We start from the raw sequence: 23053 nt of genomic DNA on the forward strand, positions 1-23053 counted from the left end.
ATTAAATAGTAGTAAATAGGTACACAGTACTACATATTCTCTGGGAATTGAGGTTTTTTTTGCAGTTGAATGCTTCCGGAGTTTGCAATCATGAGTTTGAGAATTCTATATCTCCCAATGAATGCTGAGATGCCTGCTTCATACTGGCATGGAAGTCTTATATTAACTCTCCAAGTGAAGAGAACTGTCAGAACAGTAGACTTGTTTATTAAGAAATGCAATTATTTTTAGTCGTATTCATTTAGTTCACAATTTCACAGATTTTCCTTGTGGCTATCACTGAAAATCTTAGGGGTGGTCTACTTAAAAAGGTTTAGGAAAACAGATTTTAGTAGCCACGCGGGAAAGCATGATACTACTCTCTGTATGATACTCTCTTCACGTACAATCTGGAGAGACCACAACCATAAATAAAAAAAGTGTAGTAAAAAATAAGTGGAGTTTGGGATATTCGAGAACTCAGAAAATTGCAGCTTTTGATGCAAGTGTTTTTTCCCCTTTCAACATACATCTACGGTATTAACTGATATGTTTTCATACATCTCTAGTGCTGTAAAATCAGTGTTGTCCTATCCTGTCAAATTCATTGTTTCCTTAAATAAGGCTGAAAATAATTATGCTGGTGTATAGGCTGCTTACTTGTTTTGTTAATGATTGTTTCCTACAATGTTGTGTAGGTTGGGTTTTTGTTTGGGGGGTGGCGGGGATTGTTTGGTTTGGTTTGCAAATCATACCCTCTAAAGTTCTACTCCATTAGTTTATCTTCAGTGCTAGTATCTTGTAAAAATATTTATCTTCCAGATAAGTGTTTTCAGTGTAAAGAAATCTGTATTAACTCCTGCAGGAGCAGGTGTTCATTGAGATACTAAAAAATCAGCCTTGTAGTACTGTTTACTGATTTTGGATGAAACTGCATGCAGTATATAGTGTGAAAATAGTTGGTGTCTAATATAGCAGAGATCTCCCCAAAGTGATCACAGATCAAGAAAATGTGATGGTGTGAGAAGTCTTCATTTTGAACTGCTTTTCTTTTTGGAGGAGGCAAGATTAAAATCATCAAAAAATAACAAAGAATGATACGCTAGTACACCGTAGAACTGCAGAATGATTTTTGTTGCTGCAGTACCTTGTAGGGAATTTTTAGGCAGTAAATAAATATATATATATATATATATATATACACACACGTATAGAACTCAGAGTTGAGGAAAAAAAGATTTTAATGCTGAAAGGGTTTGTATGTGTGGAAAGAATGCCATCCTTCTAGAGACAGGGTTAAGAGGCAGTAAAACTTGAGAGGAGATGATTAGCAGTGGGCTGCAGTTTAGGGGGAATAACTAATGAAGAGCAGGAGGAAAAAAAAATACTTGCCTATGTAATAAATAGACAAGGAAAGGAGAGGAAGAATGCAAAGGATATGTAAGAATAAGTACAGACAGATATTTTTTTTTTAACTTAGAGATTTTTCTATTATGTTTTTAATTAACTTAATTTTCCCACGTCATAAGAAATCTTGCATTTTTCCATCCAAAAGAAAGCTCCGCACATAACAAAATTAACTGAATTTTCAGAATATTAATTTTTAATGTAGAAATGATAAAATGTTAAAATTCCTTGCTCCACTCCGAGTGTAGGTTTTCAAAACCTAATAGAATGTAGAGATACAGGTTATCTTGCAGTGCATTTAACTACACCTAGTGATACAGGAACAGATCAATGCACGTCCCTTCAGACTTTCTTGTTTATCTCAGATTATGTATCAAGAAACATTCAATGCATCAATATTACATTTAATAATTTTTGAAGTAAATTGAATATGCAAATATATGTAAAAAAATCAGTTAATATAGTGGTGAAAAGATATGAAGCCTGTGACTTAGCTTGATAACATTGTGTATGTATACCTGTAATGGTTTTGTAGCCAAATAATTGTGTGTTGTTATTAATAACTATTTCCCTTATAGTTGAAAATGAACCATAAATACATTTATTTAAGTACAGACAGTAATACAGTCAAGAAGCTTGTAGTTTGATTAATTTCAGTTTTAATACCATTCTCCTGTATTTTCTCTTTCTGCCTTTCTTTAAGAAAACTGCCTTGAAACCAGCATAAAGTTAGTTCAGCACTCAAAAAATGTGTAGAATAAGTATACAGATAAAACTCCCAGTAGTACTAGATATTAGCACGCTAATGTTTTTTTTCAAGGTGAGGTTTATTTCATTTGCTGAGCTTCTAGTAAGCGTGTACTGACACAAGTGCTTGTTGCAGGTATGAGAAACCTCAGAGGCTGGGAAGATTTGCTCAGTACACAGTGTCCCTAACCCATACTGCCCTATCAGTAGCTGTTAGGGCATAATTTGGCCAGAATGGCAACTAAGTTAAAATTACATCCTTGTAATAGGAAGAAATTTAAACAGAGGCTTTTATCTGCTCTTTTGATGCATGTTTTCAGGTAATTCATGAAGGCTACATTTTTGTTCTCAAATTTGCTGTATTAGTCAGTGATACCTTTTCCTTCTGTCTTATTTCTGGAAGGTGGTCTTGGAATGCACGTTGAAGAAGGACCTCGTTTACAACAAAGTTACTCCAACTTTTTACCACTGGAAGATTGATGACAAGAAGTTTGGCCTCACATTTCAGAGTCCTGCTGATGCAAGAGCATTTGATAGAGGTATTCGGAGAGCAGTAGAGGATATTTCTCAAGGCATGTATTCAGATGAAGGGGCATTGATGGTTTTTCTTGTGTTAAATAATGGAGATGATGCTATGCAAAGTCCTTTGATTCAGTGCCAACAGTATTTAAAGATGTGGATTGATCAATAACATATTGAGATTGTAACAGTTTTTAAATAGTATTTCTGGCATTTTGAAAGTACCATTTATCCAAGCATCTTAAATTGTTTCACAAAAAGTACTGAGGTAATTCCCAAAACATCTCTACATAAAAAAGGATTGCCTTATTTTTATTTTTTTTAGAGGTGATGAAATGGAGGAAGCTGGAGTGTTAGTGTCTTACTTGCATCTTCTCAGAAGCTTGTTTACAGCTTCAGTGTTCTTAAACTATAAAATTGAATGACTTGAGACCTTTTGAAATCTCTTTTTATCTACTGATAATTTCAGTTCATAGTTGAATTTGTGTACTAACAGTTGACACAGTAGCTCTGAGGACAGATTTAGATGGGACCGTAGAAAAATTTTCTCTAATAATGATATGCCTAATTGGCTCTAGAGCTTCACTGACCTCATGGAAGCTAGTGAACAAATTGAAGCTTTTAATGCCTCAATTTTGAGATGTATATTTTCAAAATATATTTTTCATATATAGTGTTAGATGGGGGGAGAGAGGAATTGCAGAGAACAGGTATCCACTGAGTGGAAAAAACATGTCTTTCAGGCTTGTGTGAAAAAAAAAAAAATTGTGCAGTGAATTTAGGGGGGCTTTAATGTATGTTACCATATTAGCAAAGGGTGAAATGTGTTTTTGAAGGAAAATGCTTTTTGTCATATTAGAATGACTTTGAATTGTGCTGATCCCTGCAAGAGAAATAATGAGACACTGACTCCTTTTCTGTCTTAGGGTCTCACAGTTGCTATTTCTGCTGATTTATAGCAAAAGAACATAGCACGACATGTATTCATGCTAACCAAATATATCTGCCTTTAATTTTCATAATGCTGCATTAACAAGGATATATTCCCTTCCTTCAGACTTACAATGACTCTTTGAAAATCCTTCGTAAGAATGGTGTGAAGAAGATAGGAGTGTGGCTAGGAATATTTAGTAATAAAATCACAGAAAATAGTAATTAATAATACTTACTAAAATCAACTTGAAATACGATGATCTTCTGGTTAAAAAAGTAAACAAGCCTATTTATCATAGTTAGATATTGAAGAATGGTGTCAATTCTGAAAGCAGTATACAGTAAATAAAAGAATAACTTTTTCCATTTTATTTTTTAACCTTTTTTCTAGGCTATCCACCTTCCCAAAATGATGTTGAAGTGGCAGAAGACTGCTTTCAAGTGAGTATTTTAGTTTTTATATTAATCATACAGTTATTTTTTGAATAAAATGTTTGAATGATTTTTTTAATTAGTGTGAATAAGCAAATAAGAGCAACAGCCAAATTAAATTTAATGAAATAAGTTCCAGAACAGTGATCTAGAAGATTCATGTTATTATCTGTCCTAAACTAAGAAGTCAATATTTAATCAATAGAATGATTAACGATCGTGAGTTTCAGTTTAAAATGCATCTTCTAGGTTATGTCATCTTTGGAGTAAAGAGAAAATTGTTTTTATTCAGACTAGCTTGAGGGATCAGGATCTTCTTTTTCTTTTACAGGCACATCCTGCTTGTTTTCCTAGGTTACGCTCTGTAGCGATATACACTTCCAACACTGAATGATTGGGGTTGAAAAGATGCTTAGATAATGGTAGAGGAATCTAGTCTAAACAAGAGCAGAAGTTCAGATAATATTTAAAAAAAAATCACTGAAGATAAAGTAGTCACTTGCTGAGATTGAAATTTTTTACAGATCCTTATTTGCACTATTTGATTTCTAGAGGTCATAATAGCAGGAGAGTTGATAACTTACCACCCATTATGCTTTAGAGTTACGATACTTTACACAAATACCATATCAAATGCTGCAGCACTGCCTGGTAACATGCATGTGTAACTAAAAAGCTAGTAATATAAACAAATATTGTAGACATATATATGCAGTAAATAGCTGTAACGCAACTGAGTAAAAGCTACTTGTTTGTGTGTGCCTGTAATCTTGTCTTCCCTGTTCATAGTTTCAGAGAAAGCCTTTTCTTTATTTACACAAACACTGACTTCTTAGACTGAAGATACTTAAATTAATGTGAAGCTGATGGAGAAACAAGTGGGCTCAGGGGTCTTAGTGAATTTTCAGAAAACTGATAATATTCCCAAGAGGTTTCTTGAGGAAAGGAGTTTTGTCATTTATGTAATATTGAATTCTTTATCAGTATGGATAGATGCAGTGTAGAACCCCTGCAACACAAAATCAAGAAAATTAGCAGCCTATTTTGAAGAATCAAATTGTTATACGAGGCAGTGGAGTATTTTGAAAGGATGCTGCAATGCAGTAGCAATGCAGAAGTGTCTCTTGATTTCCTTCTGTTTTATGGTGGAAGAAATTTCTTTGTGTAAGAGTTGGCCACTCAACCACCTGTTGTTCCTCTTTATTTGCAGTGCTTTATCTTACGGCATTTAAAATTGCTTTAAAATTGGATATTTTGGATTTACAGTAAGAATGAGTTCTTGACAGGGTGGAGGAATGTGGGCCAAAGTTAATGCTATCCTTAATAAGCTTTAAAAGACTTGTTTAAACATGCTTTATTGCCAAGATTAATCATTGAGCAATTTCTACAGGCCTAATGAGATTAGAGGCAACTAATTACCTCTTGATTATGCTGCCTAGTTACAATGTTTTTATATAAGGATGCCAAAATTGAAGCAAATATCTGTGATTTCATATGTTTACAAAGTTTGGTTTCAGAAAAGTGGAAAAAAGTTAATTTAATTTACAACATCTATTATATGTACTTATGGGTACAGTCCAGTTTGGTGTAAAGTGCTGGTAAAACTATCTCTGTCACATTCTATACAGGAAAACATATTTCAAAACTTTACCACAACATGCGTTGCCTCATTGTGGATTCATGCTCTGGGTAGATAAGAATTACCTGTTTTCTAGAGGCAAGGAAGCTAGCCAATTGCTTTTACCATATCTCTGCATACCAAAGTGAAACAAACAATACTAGAATTGCTTTCCTACTACAGTACCAGAAGGGAAGGGGGAGAGAAAGGGGAGAAATACAAGGGAGGCTGAATCATCCCTGGTTTAGCTATGCTTCATCTAAATAAAGTTTATGTATTGATAACTAATCCATAATTACGGGGTTATGAATGTCAGCATAGAATTTTAGTTACAAAATACAGGTCTAGTCATCAAGAACAAAATCCTGGGAAATACTAAATAGTGGACATATTCTGCCCAGTGATTAATCCCCTTCTTCTTCCAAGAATGATTCTCTTGCAAGTGGAACTTACTCCACTATATGTGTGTATGTGTGCATGCGTATAAATTTGTATATATGTGTGTGTGTGTGTGTATATATATAAATTTGTTTACTTGAAAGACTGGTAAGACCATTTGGTTTAACTTACGTATTGGGGAGCCTGACTTGTTCCATCGCCACATATATACATATGTATATACACACGCAAATAGTTTAAAGGCATAATGATCTCTTTTTTTCCCTTTTATTCTATAAGCTGTTCTCCCACGTATCTAATAGTAGTTTTGATTAAAAGTCCTACTAAAAGTTTTGAAGTATATTTATGGAAGGACATTTTAGAGTGTGGGCAGAAGGTTAGAGGTTTACACCTGCATGTAAGCATCCCAGCTGCCCTCATGTACACTAATGTTTCATCAGTACAATATTCCATAACTGCCATTTGTTACCTCTGAGGAATGAAGTACGAAAGATCAAACAGTGGAGCTTATGACTACTTAATGTTTTTAAAACATCAGAATGTATTCTTCTCAGAAAGAGAAAAGGGTTATTTCATGCTTACTTTTCATAGCATCTTGGTTTATGGATTTATTTCAGTTTACTCCCTGTAGTAACTGTCGTATCTATTGGTATTCTTCAGTTTCATTTGTACTTCATTAGTTAGCGTGGTAAATAAAGTCCCCAATATGTCATTGAGGTATGTTTGAAAACTTTATTTTTAATTGGTCCTTAATCAGTTAGATCATCTGCTGTCAAGGTGTTTTGCCTATGTTGTTCTAGGAATCCTATATTTAGTGCATACATTTGAAATATGGATATAGTATTAACTCTACATAAATTTCATTAGCAGTGGTTTGTGTTTTTTGTTTGTTTTTTGTCGGTTTTGTTTTTTAAAAACCAAAACGATTAGTGATGAATAAAGCAAAACAGACTTCATTAATTATTTTACTGGCCAGTTATAATCTGTGCTACAGAAAGGAAAGGAAATGATCCAAATAAGATCAAAACGCATAGCTTTCTGATCTAGTCAGGCAAATTGCTGTTACCTCAATACCTACCTGTAGTAGGTATTATCGCATCTTGTAGATATAGCAGGTAGAAATACGGGTTGATCAAAACTTGTATGTGCAACTCTTAAATGTATATCAAAAGATTGAACTCCTGTCTTGCACTTTCTAGGCTAGTGTTTTGCTCATGCTGTTGGACCTCGGCTTACTAGACTTTATGTACTTGAAATACAGTCTCACAGAGAAAGCATCCTTTTTAATGAAGATCAAATCTGTCTTTTAAGAAGACGGTTTCATTGTAGCTTCATAGATATGTTAACAAATAATGTTAAAAGTTAGTATTTAAAAAAAAATCATTTAAGCTGTTCATGCTTGCTTTTAAAGATTGCTTAAATGATGAAAATTACTTTTAGTTATTTAATGAACATACTATGTAAGAATTGTTCATGTCATTAAAGAAGCCTCGTTCATAGTTCTACTAGATTAATTTGAAATAGAAACACACAAGTAAGCTAATGCAGAGCTGTCTGACTTCCTGCAGTGTTTGTAAATAAATATTGCAAATGTATATGTATTTATATGGAAACATACACTGGGAATTTGTTTTGGTAGGAGGCTTGGATTTTTTTTGGTATAAAACCAGCTATTTTGAATGCAGTAGACAAGCAGCTTGTTTAAGTCAGTTTGCTTGTTTGCTTAGAGATTGGCTCAGATTCTTGTCCTCTACCAAATACAAACTTCTCACTCTAAATCTGATCTAGCTTAACAAAACAAAACAAAAAAATCAGGATTGGTGGTTTTTTCTTAGAAGTAAATCTAAGTAAATGAAATCTAGAGTTCGTGTATTTAAAAATATTTTTATGTAGGTTTTGGAAACTAGAATGCAGAAGTCTTACTTTTGAGAACTGATAAATACAGCAGTTGAGTCTTGTCAGTTTGTTGATTCAGACATTGGTGTTATTTAGAGGCTATCAGCGTTTTAACAGTTCTGAAGTAATAAAAATGAAATGAAGCACTTAAGCTCATGAGTTTCTTACTACTGGCAGAAGAAAACTGAAGGCTTATAAATTATAAGTTTGTGGGTTATTTAAAAAAAAGAAAAAAGAAAAGAAAAAGATTGGCTTTCAGAAATAGGTACATTGATGTTTTTGCCGATACGAATGGGAAAAGTCCTGTAAATTAAACACAACTTCAGTGGTTTGGGTGCAGGCGAGAAAGACCTAAATGGTTCATGTGCCTCTTTGCAAATAAACTATTTTAGTGAGCATTTGATTTATTCTGTCTGTAAGCAAAGGTTTGAACAAGTTTTATTTTACAAATATAATTTGACATTATAATTTGTAAGGAAATCTGAAATAACTTACACTTGACATTATTGTTTGTACGGAGAAAAACATACTACGTGATTGAGCACTAAAGATTAGCAATATTCAATGTACATTATTTTACCAGGTGTAATTCCTGGAAGTAAAAGTAACTTATTATCAACCTAATATAGGAGCTAAATACCTAATAATATAGGAGCTAAAATTATTTAGGTTTATTAGACCTTTTTGTGGTGTAGTATTCAAAAAAGAGGTATTTCTTTTTTTCTTGCCAGTATCTATAACAGCCTGTTTACATCTCCCTCCCTCTGTTATTTCCTCAGTTACACTTTGTGTCTTAATTTATTAGCTTCTCCCTTGGAAACCCTACTAGTATGCTTTATATGTTCAGGTAGGACAGACATGGAAGAAATATGTCAAATGCCATATTTTTATTTTTTTTAACTTTAAACTGCATAAAACATTCAGATTAATCTATGTAATATCTCAGTCCATGTCAGAAATACATACCTGCTTGTAATAGCATTTCTTTGCCAACTATGGAAGTAATTGCTCCATCTTAGAAGTAGCTAAAGCAGAAAGATATTATTCAAATGTCTTTGAAACCTGTATCATTTATTCACAATTAAAAGTTACAGACAAAAATGTAAACTCTTCTTGTGTTGGTTAGCATCAAACAGCAGATTTTCAAGCCTCATGGGAAGTAAAAACAAGAGCTGGGATGCAGCGGAAATGTGGTCTCTCATACATCCTTCTGTGTAATCATTAAACTTACTTAGAGCAGAACATTTTTAACAATGTTTGCAGAACAATGTTGAATTCTCTCCCAGATTTAACTCTGGCAAACTGGGAGAAGTAAGGAGAGAGAACTTGAAGAAGAAGAGAAGCTCAGTCTGGTTTTCATTTTCTCTACAGCTGTCATCTGGCTTTGAATTCTGCTGGAGAGCTACAGCTGGAGTCATTTTATTGCTTTACCCAGCATCCTTTTGCCTGTGCGCACAGAAATGTTTTAGTAGTCTTGGAAAAAAATTCAGAGTATCTCTTAGCAACCATAGGACAGTAATTATTATACCAGCAGCTGGGAGCAAACCAGATTTCCGTTGTGCATTAAAAACTGGCGTAGGTTACTTTACAGATGATACTGAATAACCTATGCCAGTACTGTACTTTGCAGGCTGTGGTTAAAGGATATTGAATGTGGGCGGTGTAATTGCTTTGGACAGTAGAAAAAGGGAATGCGTGCATCTGTGTTTGTGTGTAATACTCCGTATATTTAATATACCAAGTTTAGTTCTTGTGAAAAACTTCACATTTGCTTTTCACTTGAATGCATTTCCAATACAATAACATTTTTGTTTCTAGGGCCTCTTCTGTCAGGTCATCAGTATTTCCGTTATAAATACGGGTTTTCAGGTGTTTATAACCTGGTCATAAAACATCGTATTGGAGCAGAAAGTGTCCGTCCAAATAAAGCCTTTTTGATACTAGTAAATGTGCTTTAGCTGTGTCTAAACTATCACTTTGATTAAAAACACAGAGTTTGGGATATTCATCTAGCATTTCTGTAGTTCTGCATAATGAATATTTATAGGCTAAAGATGGTCAATAACCTACTCGCTTTTCATTTTTGTTAAATATCAGAAGTTAGGCCATATTCACTTACCTGCAGTGCCCAGGCCTGTAAGCTGTGCATTGTTCTTTTTTGAACAATGAATTGAATTGTTCATTGCACAGCTCACCCAGGGATAATGATTGGCATGTGGGCAAGTGTCTGTTTTTTCCCTGGGAAGGAAGGAGTAGCAGTTTTTGCACCTCCTTCATCCTTCACGCTAGACCACTCAAATTGATAATAGCTCTAAGGGAACTCAACTTGTAGGTTAGGTAGTGCTTTTTACTGTGGTTTCTGTAAAATGCCTTCTAGCTGTTAAGTGTGTTTCTAGCTTAAATAGTTTCTGCTTGTAAGCATTTATAACATTGCTCAAACCAAAAATAGTTGTAGGCATTTCTTCTTCATTCTGAATGCAGGTCTCCTGTGGTTTGAAACAATGTTTTGGAAGCTTTTTATGTCGTTGGGCAATGTACCTGCAGGAGTACATCCTGCTGGCAAGATGTTTGATATTGCACTAATATTTGATGCTTTTTTGCTCTTAAAATAAGCATACTTCCTTGAAATCTAACTCTTGCCAGTCATTTTAACGTTGTTTTGTACTCCTTTCCCAGCAGTATTTGACCAGAAAATACAGGGTTGATTGCTTAGTAGTGTTGTCATGCTCAAGGACCTGCAAAAAGTGCTTCTTTTTGGAGTTTTCAGTCTTCATTTTTCAGCTGAACTTTGACCTCATTGAACTACTGTCTTTCCTTTCATGGGCTAGATGTTCACTGGTATTAATTAAAGCTGATCATTAATTAAGTACTCAATTTTAATTTTTTCCGCTCAGTGCTTCTGAACATTATATACATTCTTAGCGATGAGATGATTTTCTTCTAAGTGTTAGCAGCAGAGCAGCTGCTTCAACTTAATCCAGATGTAGTATTTGATGCATAGGGCTTTTATCTACATCAGGTGCTAATGCGATCTCAGAATAAGTTCCTTAAGGATTTTGATAAACAAAGACTAACAATTCAGTATTAGTATTTAACCTGCCAAAATTTCAGGTTTGCCTCTTCCTCGGTAGTTTTCTGCAGTATTTTTTTGTTGTTTGCACAATTCATGTTTTCTTGATACAAAATCCTTGTACAAATCCTTATTAAGAAATCCTTATACTAAAACTGAAACTCTTATTGCTGGAAGTGGGATGATGCCAGAGTTTTTTCAATGCTATCATGATTATGACAGACAGTTAACTTTACAGTGTCTTTCAATGCAAACAACATTGTACAACAAAACATTTTTGGCAACCTAATGGGGTTTATATCAACATGCTCCACTGTATCCTAAGTATATCCCAGGCAGTTAGCTTAAAGAATGAAGTGTTTGTTTTTCTGTTATTTTCAGAAAATTGGATCATCTTACAAGCCCATGTTCCACCCAAACATACTTCCTCTTCCTCATTCTGAGTGGCATACGTCCTGTAGATATCTCATTATACACTGCCACATGGTCTCATGTTTGTATCAAACTGCCTGATATAACCTTAATTTCAAAAAGACAGCCATTAGTTGTTTAATACACACTTGCTGTAATTAGATATTTTAATTGAGACAGTATATGCTAAAATTGACTTTCTGTTCCTTTCCAGCTGATCTGTTAAGCAGTATTGCTTTTTAATTTATTAAAAGGTCTGACTAGCTTTAGCCTTATTAGTCTCAGAATTGTTTTCCTCCAGTTCTGTATTTGTAAATACTGTCAGCCTGGTGGGTAGCTAGAGAAAGCATCGTCTCAGGGCCTGGGCTTAACCCCCCCTACCTTAAAGACGTTCCTCATGTCTGATTTGGCAAGCGAGTTAAAGGCCTGTGTCTTTAACCCCCAAGCTGTGTATGCTCTGCAGAGAGTCAACTCTCAGCTTCCAAGGCTGACTCATCGTTAAGAAAGTACTTGCGCATTTATATGTACTTAAAAATGTATTAAACTGTTAAATGCTTCTAACAAACTGTGTAGAATGTTAATGCTTTTATACATGAACTTGGTGGGTTTGGTACACTTTTTGTGTAAATGCAAAATCATTTCAGGAGTGTTCTTTTGTATTCTAGAGTACTCAAGAAAACACATCAGGTTCATTAATGAAAGATCACCTTTTCCAACACGAAACTGTAGTAACCAGTGAACCTTACAACAGTTCAAATTTAAGGCCTTCAGCATTTGAGGATTTCAGCACCAGGAGAGCCTGTTTTCCTAGCCAGCCTAACCAGGTAAGACCACCAACAGAAGCAATTCTTACTTTGCTTGCTGTACTACTGGCAGAGGATGCAGTTTCTGACAAAAAAGCATTTTCATTCTAAATCCCTGTTTGTAGTATTATAGTCTGGACTTCCTGAAGTGATCAATATGAGCTTTGCAGCTGAAACATGACAGCGTTATTATGGCAGAGGTAGTGCTTTGTGAAGGTATTTACCTGTGGCAGACTACATGAAAAAGTCCTCCACTTTATTCAAAGTCAAATGTCTGTATTACAGACTTCTGTATTTGCAGCTTTGAGCAGTTATTTAAATTTGTTTAGAAAATGTAAACTGGCCATGGACTCAATCTCAGTTATGTGTATACTAATGATAGTGTTTTGGTTAGAAATATTTTAAAGTATCTTGAAAGTGGGTATGTAGGGTGCATTACACAGTGAGGCATATTTTTAGTGAAACTTTGTTTATGCTCTCTAACTGCCTATTAAACTAAAATATTCAGTGTTAGTACAGAAGGAAAAAGTGTGGATTGGTTATGCATGAAAGGTATTAAGCAGTTAGCAGACATTCTTAAAAGAGGAAAGACCACTAACTTGAAGAAGGCTGATGTACTGACATTTTTGAAAAGAAGTCATGTTTATATGACCTGAGATCATAAAGGCAATGTTGCAACTTTTTCTTTAACAATATACCTTTTGCCTTCTTCTCACAGAACCGATCATTTTGGTAGAGTGTAGAGGTAGACTTACTAGTGAGAGAGATAACTAGTAATTTGAGGGTCTAATGCTTAGAAGCAAACAGATTGGGAAGCTTTTAGAAGGAGCTTAATATCACATGTCAAAGCAGAATGAAAGTTCAAGTAGTTGTGAGCACTTCATCAGAAAATATTTCTGCACTTTGAAAAAACACTTTTTTGTGTGCTGGGTCATTCTTGCAAAGAAAGATAGGATTGTATTAAAGTCTTGTATCAGCTGCTTTCTAACTGCCTTATTATGCAGAAGAAACAGTCTTATCTGGAGAACTAATGAAAGTTTAAAATTATGAATTTTTATTGTTGATCTGTGCCAATTATCTTCTGTATGTCACTTCATATGTTTGCTTGTTCTGTTTGTCAAGATAAGTATTCCTCCCTCTTCCCGTTTACTTGCAAAGAGAATTTAAGAATTTCTTTGAGCAAGATGGATGATGAGGTTATCATAACTAATACATATTGGCTGCGCTAACTAGTGATGTATATGCTGTTAGTCTTCATTGCATTGCAAAGAAAAGTGCATTAGCTTAAACAGCATGTATGTTCTAAGAGCACATATAGAATAAGCTAGTGAGGAAATAATTTAAGCTGTGATATAAAACATACCATGCTTTTTGCATAGCCCTGTAGCGTACATTAGAACATAGGCAAGTCAACAGAACCTCACAGTCTGTACATGCACACACTGCGCTCTCTGCTGAGCTCCGTGCACGTGACCATGTGGCACAGCAGATTTTGAGGTAAATACCAATTTTTGTTTCAATTAGCTATAAATAGATCTGAACACTTACTGTGCTTGTAAATCAAATAGTACATGCTGAAACTAAAGAAGTGATTAATGACCGTTCAAATCCTTTCCTGTAATACTGTAAGAATCATAGAATCAGTCGGGTTGGAAAAGACCTCTGAGATCCCCTAGTCCAACTTTTAACCTAGTACTGACAAGTCCACCACTAAACCATGCTATTAAGTTCTACATCTACGCGTTTCTTGAAGACCTCCAGGGATGGTGACTCAACCACTACCCTGGGCAGCCTATTCCGATGCCACACAACCCTTTCTGTAAAGGAATTTCTTCTAACATCCAACCTAAACCTCCCCTGGCACAACCTGAGGCCATTTCCCCTCATCTTATCACTCAGTGCTTGGGAGAAGAGCCTGATTTCCCCACCTCGCTACAACTGCCTTTAAGGTAATTGTAAAGTACAATAAGGTCTCCCTTGAGCCTTCTCTTCTCCAAGCTAAACAACCCCAGCTTCCTCAGCTGCTTCCTCATAAAACTTGTTCTCTAGACCTTTCACCAGCTTCACTGCCCTTCTTTGGACACACTCCAGTACTTCAATGTCCTTCTTGTAGTGATGTTATTTAAAAAAAAAAAAAAAATAACAATACCTAAGTCCTTCAGCTCCTCATCTTTGGGTGTGTGTTTCAGTTAAATTTTGTGCTTTGCTATGTTATATTCAGCTGCTGTTGTCCTTGTATTGTAGAGTTTCAACTAGAGCAGTCAGGTGCATCCATTTGTTTGAGGGAACTCAGTGAAGGCTGCAGTACTGAGCAAGTGTCCATGCCTTGTGTAAAGGTGAAACCCTTCAAGTAAGGTGTAGTACTAGTAAGTTCAGCCATGTCAACAACAATTTTCTCCCTGATTTCCAAACTCTGTGGAGTTTGGCTATAATATTCTTCCTCACTTCCTGCTTCAGCTGTTACACAGTTTGCACCTGTACTGAGATACTATTGTGAACATCTAGAGGACTAGGTTTGTTATTTTCATTGAATTTTGCTGGTAGTTGTGCCAAAAGAAATCTGGGCTTCATATAGTTTGTAAGTTTACGTATCCTATGCTTTCAGATAGATCCCAGTAAATACCCAATGTGTAAGTATTTTATAAATAAAGCTCTTCCAAAATTTTTCCTGCATTTATCACAAGTTTTCCAGCATTTGTCACTTCCTTCCTTAATTAGTGATTTCTTGTCATCAGTTGCCTACATACAGTTGTAATATGTCAAACCTTAAGCATTTTAGTAGGTGTTTGGCTGGAGATTTAAAAGAAATAAGTTCTGGTTATGTGTTATGCTCAAACAAATAAAGATTGAGGAAGGATCAGATTTCAGAGTTGTTGGTATTTGTAGTGATCTTTAACGGCTATATAATGTCTGGGAAATGGGAGGTCTAGGGTGGATTTCTTTTTTTATTTTTTCATTTAAACAATTCATTTACTATCTTACATGCATGCTTAGTGCTCTGTTTGAGTAGTGGGGAAGGATCCTTTGTGCTTGTAACATATGCAATGACATTTTTGATGCTTTTTTCCCCTTAAATTTATGCTGTTAATGGTTCAAAAAAGGCAATTATTCATAGATAGCCTATTGTTTTAGGATCAATAACTTTCTCATTTTTGAAAACAAAGAGTTTGGAAGCAGTCTGTTTTTATAAGTAAAGGGTTGTCCAGCTTGCATCAGAGCCCGGGAAAATAAGGACAAGCAGTGATGTCAGCTGAATAGGATATGGCCTTTCTTCACACCGTATCCTCTAGATCTCATGGAAATCCAACTAAGCAGCTTGGAGCCAAGACAAAAATTGTTCTTGTTAGCGTACTGCAGTTGAAGCTCATAGGGCAAAGCAGCTCTAATCACAGTTCTGTAATTGATGTATATCACACAAGGATTACCAAGCAGGGAAGTGGTGGTTAGAGCAGGCTACAGATATGCCAACTTCTGATTATGTAAGAATATTTTAAGAAGCTATTCCGTCCTCTTCTGCCGTCTACCGCAACATTGAGACATGCAGACTTCCATGCAGTAGGAGCATGGACACATGCAAAGTGAAACTGAAGTGTAAACTTAAAACATCATCTTCAGTAACACTTTGTTTCACGCTGCAGCAGATTAGGGACATGCTAATTCTCATTAAGTTCATCAGCACTAATAAAGCTATGATATGGATGCCAAAGATGTGTTCCCAAGTAATTCCTGAATCTGGGAGAATTTTTCAGGCCAATGGGTTAGGGAGTGCTTTTCAGTCTTTTCTGTGAGATGTTTTGCAGACTGTGCACTTGACAGGAGGAAAAAAAAGGCAGAATTAGACTTAAAGCTCAGTTATATTCTGGCTCTGATTATAATAGCCCTACAGTGTAGGAAAATAATTGCCTGTCTGTAAGGCAGGCATACTGGGACATACTGAGACTTTTGCTGTTTTGCTGGACTATCTGCTGTTTTCAGAAGCTCCTTCCATACATGTGCTAAATTTTTATCCTATTTGTTGTTGTTTGCACATTTTCTTAGAAGTTACTTGTAATGTGATTTCAGTGACATTCCATGGCAGTCTGCTATCTTACGTTTGTATCTAAGATCTGCAGTATTTCAATTCTGATGTTTCAAATTTATCACCTTCAAAAACTTTTTCATACCCCCTTGCCCTTTCATTGTGAGACAGAATAAACAAGTACTCTCTTATCTCTGTTGTTTGCTTTGTATATGTTTAGCACATTCCTTGTTACTTGTCCATTAAGGTAAAAAGTCTTAAATTATCATCAGTTCCTTACAAGTTGAGAATTTTAAAAGTACTTAATCCTTTGTCCGCTGGTGTCCTAAACTAACCAATCTCAGTAAAGTATTGTATGTGTTTGTATGTAAGGGTGAGATGCATTTAGAAGCCACTTGTTGTGGACAAGAAACTTGTCTGATCATACTACTGAACCTTACAGAATATTATTCTTCATATGGCAAAATCTAGACTACAGCTATAGTAACCTATATTCAGTACTATAGTAGCAAAACTGGGGGAAGTTTGAAAATTCAGAGTAGGAATAAAGGCTAAGGAAAGCTTCTCCTTAGATAGCATGAGCAACTCAACATGAATGTGTCAGGGAGTTAATCCTAAAGATTGTCACTGACACACGAAACCAGCAAAGCCACATAAGGCACCATTGATCTGTGGAATTAATTGCTACTGTAAGATGTTAAAACCCAAATTTTGAGCTTAATAAAAAGAACAGCATCAAATTTTATGTGGATGCCAGAATATCCAGAGTAAAAAGTCAGGAAGGAATATGAAACCTCATGGTGCCAATATCATGGGGAAGTCTGTAAATTGTACTGGAAAGAAAATAAACTGAAAAACTTATCTTCATGACGCAAGGAAAAAATCCTGCACTCCAATTTTTACATCGTAGGTGGACATGAATCTAGAACTTCGTTGTAGTAAACTAATCTTGTCTTTGCTGTTTCAGGTCCCACCGAAGTCCATCAGACACGTTAGCTTTCAGGATGAAGATGAAATCGTAAGAATAAACCCTCGTGATATTTTGATACGTCGTTATGCAGACTACAGGCATCCTGACATGTGGAAGAACGACCTGGAGAGGGATGATGCAGACTCAAATATACCATTTTCTAAATCAGACAGTAAAAAATCTGACTATTTATACCCATGTGGGGATGGAACTAAGCTGAATTCCCTGAAAGACTCAAAGAGTTCTGTGGTATTTAAAACTCAGCCTTCCTCATCAAAATTTAAAAACTCGAAAAGAAGAAAAGAGGATGGTGAGCGCTCCCGCTGTATATACTGCCAGGAAAGGTTTAATCATGAAGATAACGGCAGAGGAAAATGTCAAGATGCTCCAGATCCTATTAAAAGATGTATCTACCAAGTTAGTTGCATGCTTTGCGCAGAGAGCATGCTGTATCACTGCATGTCAGACTCTGAAGGAGATTTCTCTGATCCTTGCTCATGTGACACTAGTGATGACAAGTTCTGCTTACGCTGGTTAGCACTGGTAGCGCTGTCATTCATTGCTCCGTGTATGTGCTGCTACCTCCCCTTGAGAGCATGCCATCACTGCGGTGAGGTATGTGGGTGCTGTGGAGGGAAGCATAAAGCTGCAGGATGAATCAGTCTTGTGCCAAACAGAGCTGAAAATCTTTGTTTCCAGGAAGCATCTAACTTGGATTTGTAGAAGCTTTTTGGCAAGCTGAAGGGAGTCTTCTTTCATGTAAGAGATGCTTGATGTGGAAGAAGCAAGGAGACTTGTCAGACCTTGGCATTTTACAAGTGCTAGCCATGCCTATTTCCTTTAAGCGCGTGGCATTTGTTGCAAGTTGTGAAGGAGATTTTGCAAAGGAAAGCCTGTTCTTATTATTGGCTATAAAATGAGTATATAAACTATGATTATACTAAAAGGGATTAACTTTTGCCACTTTGTACATTCATGGTTTAGGTGAGGGGGCTCTTTTAAAAGGATTAAAACTTACCTGAGGGGAAATTTTAACTAAAAGTGCACTAGTGACAGTTGATTAAAGATTAAGAAAAGTTAATACTCAGCAAATGAGAAATGAAACCGATTTTAAGTGCAACTAAATCACTTATTAATAGTTTTTTGGAAGCGACTTTATGTATAAATAACAAATGTTTATATTTAACTAAATGTGTAAGGTACGAATTATTACATGTTATACTTCCCTTCCCTCTGATCTAGTAGGTATGGACCATATCTACTGTCACATTCCATGGTAGTATTTTAAATATTTAATTAGTTAATTTAGTTGCATTTTTATTCCAGATGGACAAATTGATATTTTCAGTCCTGTTTCCCTTCAGCTACAGTTTGTGTTGAGTTGTATCCATACGTTCTGATAATCTAAAAACCTCTAAAATATTAATTATTCTAGTCTTGAGTGACCAATATTTTTTGTTAAGCACAGATGTAATTGTCTAAAATGTTCTTGTTAGAACATAACATTTATTTTTATATATAAATGACTTTGATTTCAACATAATAGCAAAAAGGAAGTTGTTTCTGTTGCTCAACCAGCAAGTTGTTTTCTTTTGGGGTGTCCTCCAAAAATACTTTTATTACATATACAGATGTTCATTAAGCAAAAGGTACATTAAGACAGTTGTAACGAGTTGTCATCAGTGTTCTTGTTTATCCTTCTGTTAAACTAGGATCCTGTTCAGCTGTTTATCAAGTACTATGATTAAAACAAGATTAATAACAAAATTGAAATTGTTTTCATTATTTTGAACTGCAACTTTTTCTTACTTGAACAAAACTACTGTTTATTTGAACAACAACAAAAGACAACAGAAGACTTGAGAAATAAATTACAGCCCAGGCAAAAATGGAGTGAACTTAATTGAAATTGGAGGGAGGCTGGGGAGTGGGAAGGGGGTGAGAGAGTGTGTGTGCGCGTGCACGTGTGTGTATGCACATGTGATATTGTGCACGACATTTGTTATGGCTTTGTATTTACTATTTAACTTTCAAATAAGAATTAACCAATTAACCCTTAGAGATTTTTTAAGAACATTTCGTGTTTTGCTGTCATGAAGTAAGAAACAGTTACTTCTCATTGAAGATATGTGAAACACTAAAAATCATTCATTAGGGAAAGTGCCTATTTGCTATCATGGCAGGAGTGGGCAGGTTGTCCTCAGAGTACCCTTCTTGTTAAATTCCAAAAAAAAAAAAAAAGATTCACATGACTAACTTTTCTCACTTCCTATGCATTTTCAGTATATTTTCTGTAGCTTTTTGTTCTGCATGTATCAGTGCCCTCAATTTTCCTTTGTAGCCCAGAAGTAAAAGAAGCAAGTGTATATCATCTGTCTGTAAGATACTTTTTAAAAGAAAACATTTATATTTATATTACAGCCTGAATCAACCACATTGTGTACATAGATCATCTCGAAGTATTATTTCACATTGAAAAGAAGAAACATATATTGATAACTGTAGAAGTTACGAAAGAGCTTCTAGTTTTGTATTAAGATTGGATGAATTAAGTCCAAGAATATGACGCTGTAGCAGCAGTCTTGGTTTTTACTGTTTATATATTTGAAAGCTGCTACTCTGGTTGATTTTCATGCTTCACACATTTTCAGCTTAATTTGGTTGCCTGGAATAGACTGTTAACTTTAAAAAAAAAAAAAAAAAAAGTGGTAATGTCTTTCTTGTGAATGAGGGAAATTGAATATTTGTAAGTGCTAGGTTCCTAACTCAAAGTGAAGAGAGGTATGAACAACCTAAGAAAAGAACTTGCTGGCTGTATATAGGTAAATGCTGTAGAATCCTATTCTGTATATAATTCAGAAAGAAATTAGTTTAACAATTTCCTCTGAGCACTATACAACATAGTGAAACTCCTGGTCCTGTACTGTATTTTATATGACATATATGCTTTAATATTTTTATTAGTGTGTGCATTAATATTTTCATCTTACATTTTTAACCACTTCGCTGCTAAAATGTTTTCATCTTTTGCCTTCCTCTTTAAAGGCTTGATCCATCTAAAAAAAAAAAGTTAATGAAATGTCTTGTTCACTTTTCCTTCTTGTGACGGAATTTGCAGTCTGCTTTTTTTTTTTTAAGATCAGTGAAGAAAAGTGCAAAAATACAGCTAAAGAAGGGTTGGTTTTAGAATGATGCACACATACTTCCTTCTTTTTCTGGTGTTAGGGATCTTATCCATGTTTGCAGGTGTGAGAAGGGTAATGAAAAGTGGACATACAGCAAACCCAGTCCAGAACTGGCTCTTAAACCCATGCATCTTTTGTTTTTGACAGCAAGTAAAATTTATTTTTCCTCTTATGAACTACTTTCTTAAACGTTTGGGAAAAGAGAACTGCCTTCCCCAACCCTTACTCCTCCCCTCTCCCTGGACATCAGAACTGTAGCTCGTCAGGCGTGTAGTAGCAGAGCATTGTGTTGCTTGGAAGGGAGACCTAAGCCTTGGGAAACCATCATTGCATATTAAGTCCCTCGCTTACTGCAAGCCTCGGTTACCATGAAAATTAAATATTTCCCCTTGAAAGGAAGTGAAGGAAGAAGTCAAATGACAGCGGCACTCGTGCACCATCTACTGGCGGAGAAACATTCAGGCTTTATCCAGGCACAAGCTCTGATCGCGAGGTAATTTAACAGGCTGTTGGTGCAGCACAACTTATTTTTGAGCTTATAACTATGAATTTACAAAATAGTATCCTGGAATCTTTCAGGGATTCGTTATTTCATCGTTCCTATTAAATTTTCTCTGAAACTTTACTGTTAGTGTTAATTGAAAGTAAAAATGATTTAATAATATGTCGTTAGGCTGTTGTAACTATTTTAAATCTATTACATAAGAGCCTAAAAATCAGGAATGAAACGAAAATTCTTTGGGTTCTGTCAGCAGATGTAAGAGTTTTACTTTCTCCTGGAGTTCTTTCCAGTAGCAAGTGAAGGCATATGGATATTCATGCAGAAGAAATCTGGCTTTTTGCTTTGTGATGTGAATTAAGTTTGAATATGCACAGGTGTGTCTGTGCACTTGCACATGCAATTCAGTAGTTATGAGGGTACACCTACAGCTGTGTGCAAGATTAAAGCAATATTCTGAAAATAATCTACAATTTCTATGGTAACCACTTAGTAAATAGCAGCAAATGATGGTATAAAACTCAGATGCCTTTCTAAAGCTTATGTAAGGGATGTTCTAGGCAGGCTTAACCAATTGCCTCTAAGGAAACAGGTGTTTTGAAGGATGTCTTAATTTTGCATGTTGGAATATAACATTCCCACTTCAGATGTGTTCTCTTTAGAATGGTCTGTTCATGTGTACCTGGAGGGTAATGTTCAACTCCCACGTAAATAATGCACAGGTTCTAATTAGACTTTAAATCTTTTCAGAGCTTGTGGCACAGTATGCAGCCAGTACAGTGATACATTCATCTTAATAAAACAAAAATCAAGGTGATGGCTGGCAACAAAATAATTTTTAAAAGATGCCTTATGGTACCCTTAGTCTAGCAGCTGCGTGGATAAAATTTCCATTTCCTTTGGTGCAGTGATGAATAGGAGGGGTGGGTTTGAGGGGTGAGGAAGCTTTGTTTCTGTTTCTTTTGTTTTTTTTTTTTTTTTCTGAAAGCTTATCTTAATTGCAAACTTCATGATTAGTTCAAGAAATAAATGCATTTGATGGAGAAGAAGCCTTCATGATCAAAGCTGAGGTATAATCTGTACAGAATTTTTCTTTTTGCTTGGTGCCATTTGCTTTCCACCCTAATGACCTCAAAGTGCCTCATGTGTATATTGCTTCCATTAAACCTCAACTGCTATTTCTTTCTACTAAATGATGTACAATTTAGTTAACTCATCCCATAGGTGTTTCTTTTATGTACATGAATATAGCTTATTACTTTGAGTATATAATGTAAATATGCCTTTAAATTTGTAACTGGTTTGTTACATCATATCCTTGTAAGTTGACATAGCAGATAACACCATAAAAATTGTTTAAATGTTTTTTTTCCCTGTAATCACCTAATTAAAACTATCTTGAAATGAAACAGTTGATGTTTTTCCATTCTGTATTGGGATTACTGAGAACAGTGCATATGAAGTCGAGCGTTGCAGCTCAAGAACAGAATAAAACAATTTCAATGCAGGTAACATTTTGCCATAGTATTCTATTTACTGGTTAAACAAAATCAGATCATTTTCTGATTTTTAAGATTGATCAAACCTAAATACTGTATTACCTTCAAGGTCTCACATCTTTCACTGTAAGAACTGTTTATAAGAGTTGCTACAATGTTTTATACAAAAATGTCCTTGCTTTGTGTCTCCAGCAGTGCATGTTCTTGGCTTGTTCTTGCCTTCATGCTATGCAGGTCAAGATTCCTTTATATAAATCATATCTCTTCAAGCTTCCACTCAACCCCCATTACAAAATATGTGTATGTTTAGATATAATTTTAAGGTTTGTGCAAGTTAAATAATAATACATTTAGGTGTACACCAAAAAATGAAGGAAAACCCCTCCGTTCATGAAGGAAAATGGAGCTGAAGATTAATGTAGAAATCTGAGAGACTTTGCTTTTGAAAGCTCAGTGGTCAGGATTTAGGATGGATTATTCTAAACTGAATCTTACTTGCCTCTAGCTTTTGTAAATGTTTTCTTGCTTGTTACAACTGATAAAGTAATTCTCAGTGTTCATCTGATCAGTTTCTAATGTGAAGAACTTTGGTTGCTGGGGGTAATCATTAGGTGGACAAATAACTGTTGATACTTGAGCTTTTAACTGGTGATTTGAAAGTGCAGCTC

The 23053-nt window shown here is 35.3% G+C and overlaps 1 protein-coding gene across 4 annotated transcripts in view; it reads left to right on the forward strand.

Annotated features, from left to right (window-relative positions):
- The window catches only part of SPRED1 (sprouty related EVH1 domain containing 1), a 57107-nt gene extending 38138 nt beyond the window's left edge, over positions 1 to 18969 (forward strand). For 2 of the 4 annotated variants that reach the window (XM_083836633.1, XM_083836631.1), the window contains exons 3-6: positions 2537 to 2705; positions 3977 to 4026; positions 12077 to 12235; positions 17200 to 18969. In XM_083836633.1, coding sequence (XP_083692759.1) covers positions 2537 to 2705; positions 3977 to 4026; positions 12077 to 12235; positions 17200 to 17859 — 1038 coding nt within the window. In that variant the 3' untranslated portion in view covers positions 17860 to 18969. The remainder of the gene's footprint in view (positions 1 to 2536; positions 2706 to 3976; positions 4027 to 12076; positions 12236 to 17199) is intronic. The other 2 variants (XM_083836634.1, XM_083836632.1) reach the window with 1 other exon arrangement.
- Positions 18970 to 23053: the final 4084 nt, after the last annotated feature.

Source organism: Anser anser (assembly GCF_964211835.1).
Source record: "Anser anser genome assembly, chromosome: 5".
Lineage (NCBI taxonomy): Eukaryota > Metazoa > Chordata > Aves > Anseriformes > Anatidae > Anser > Anser anser.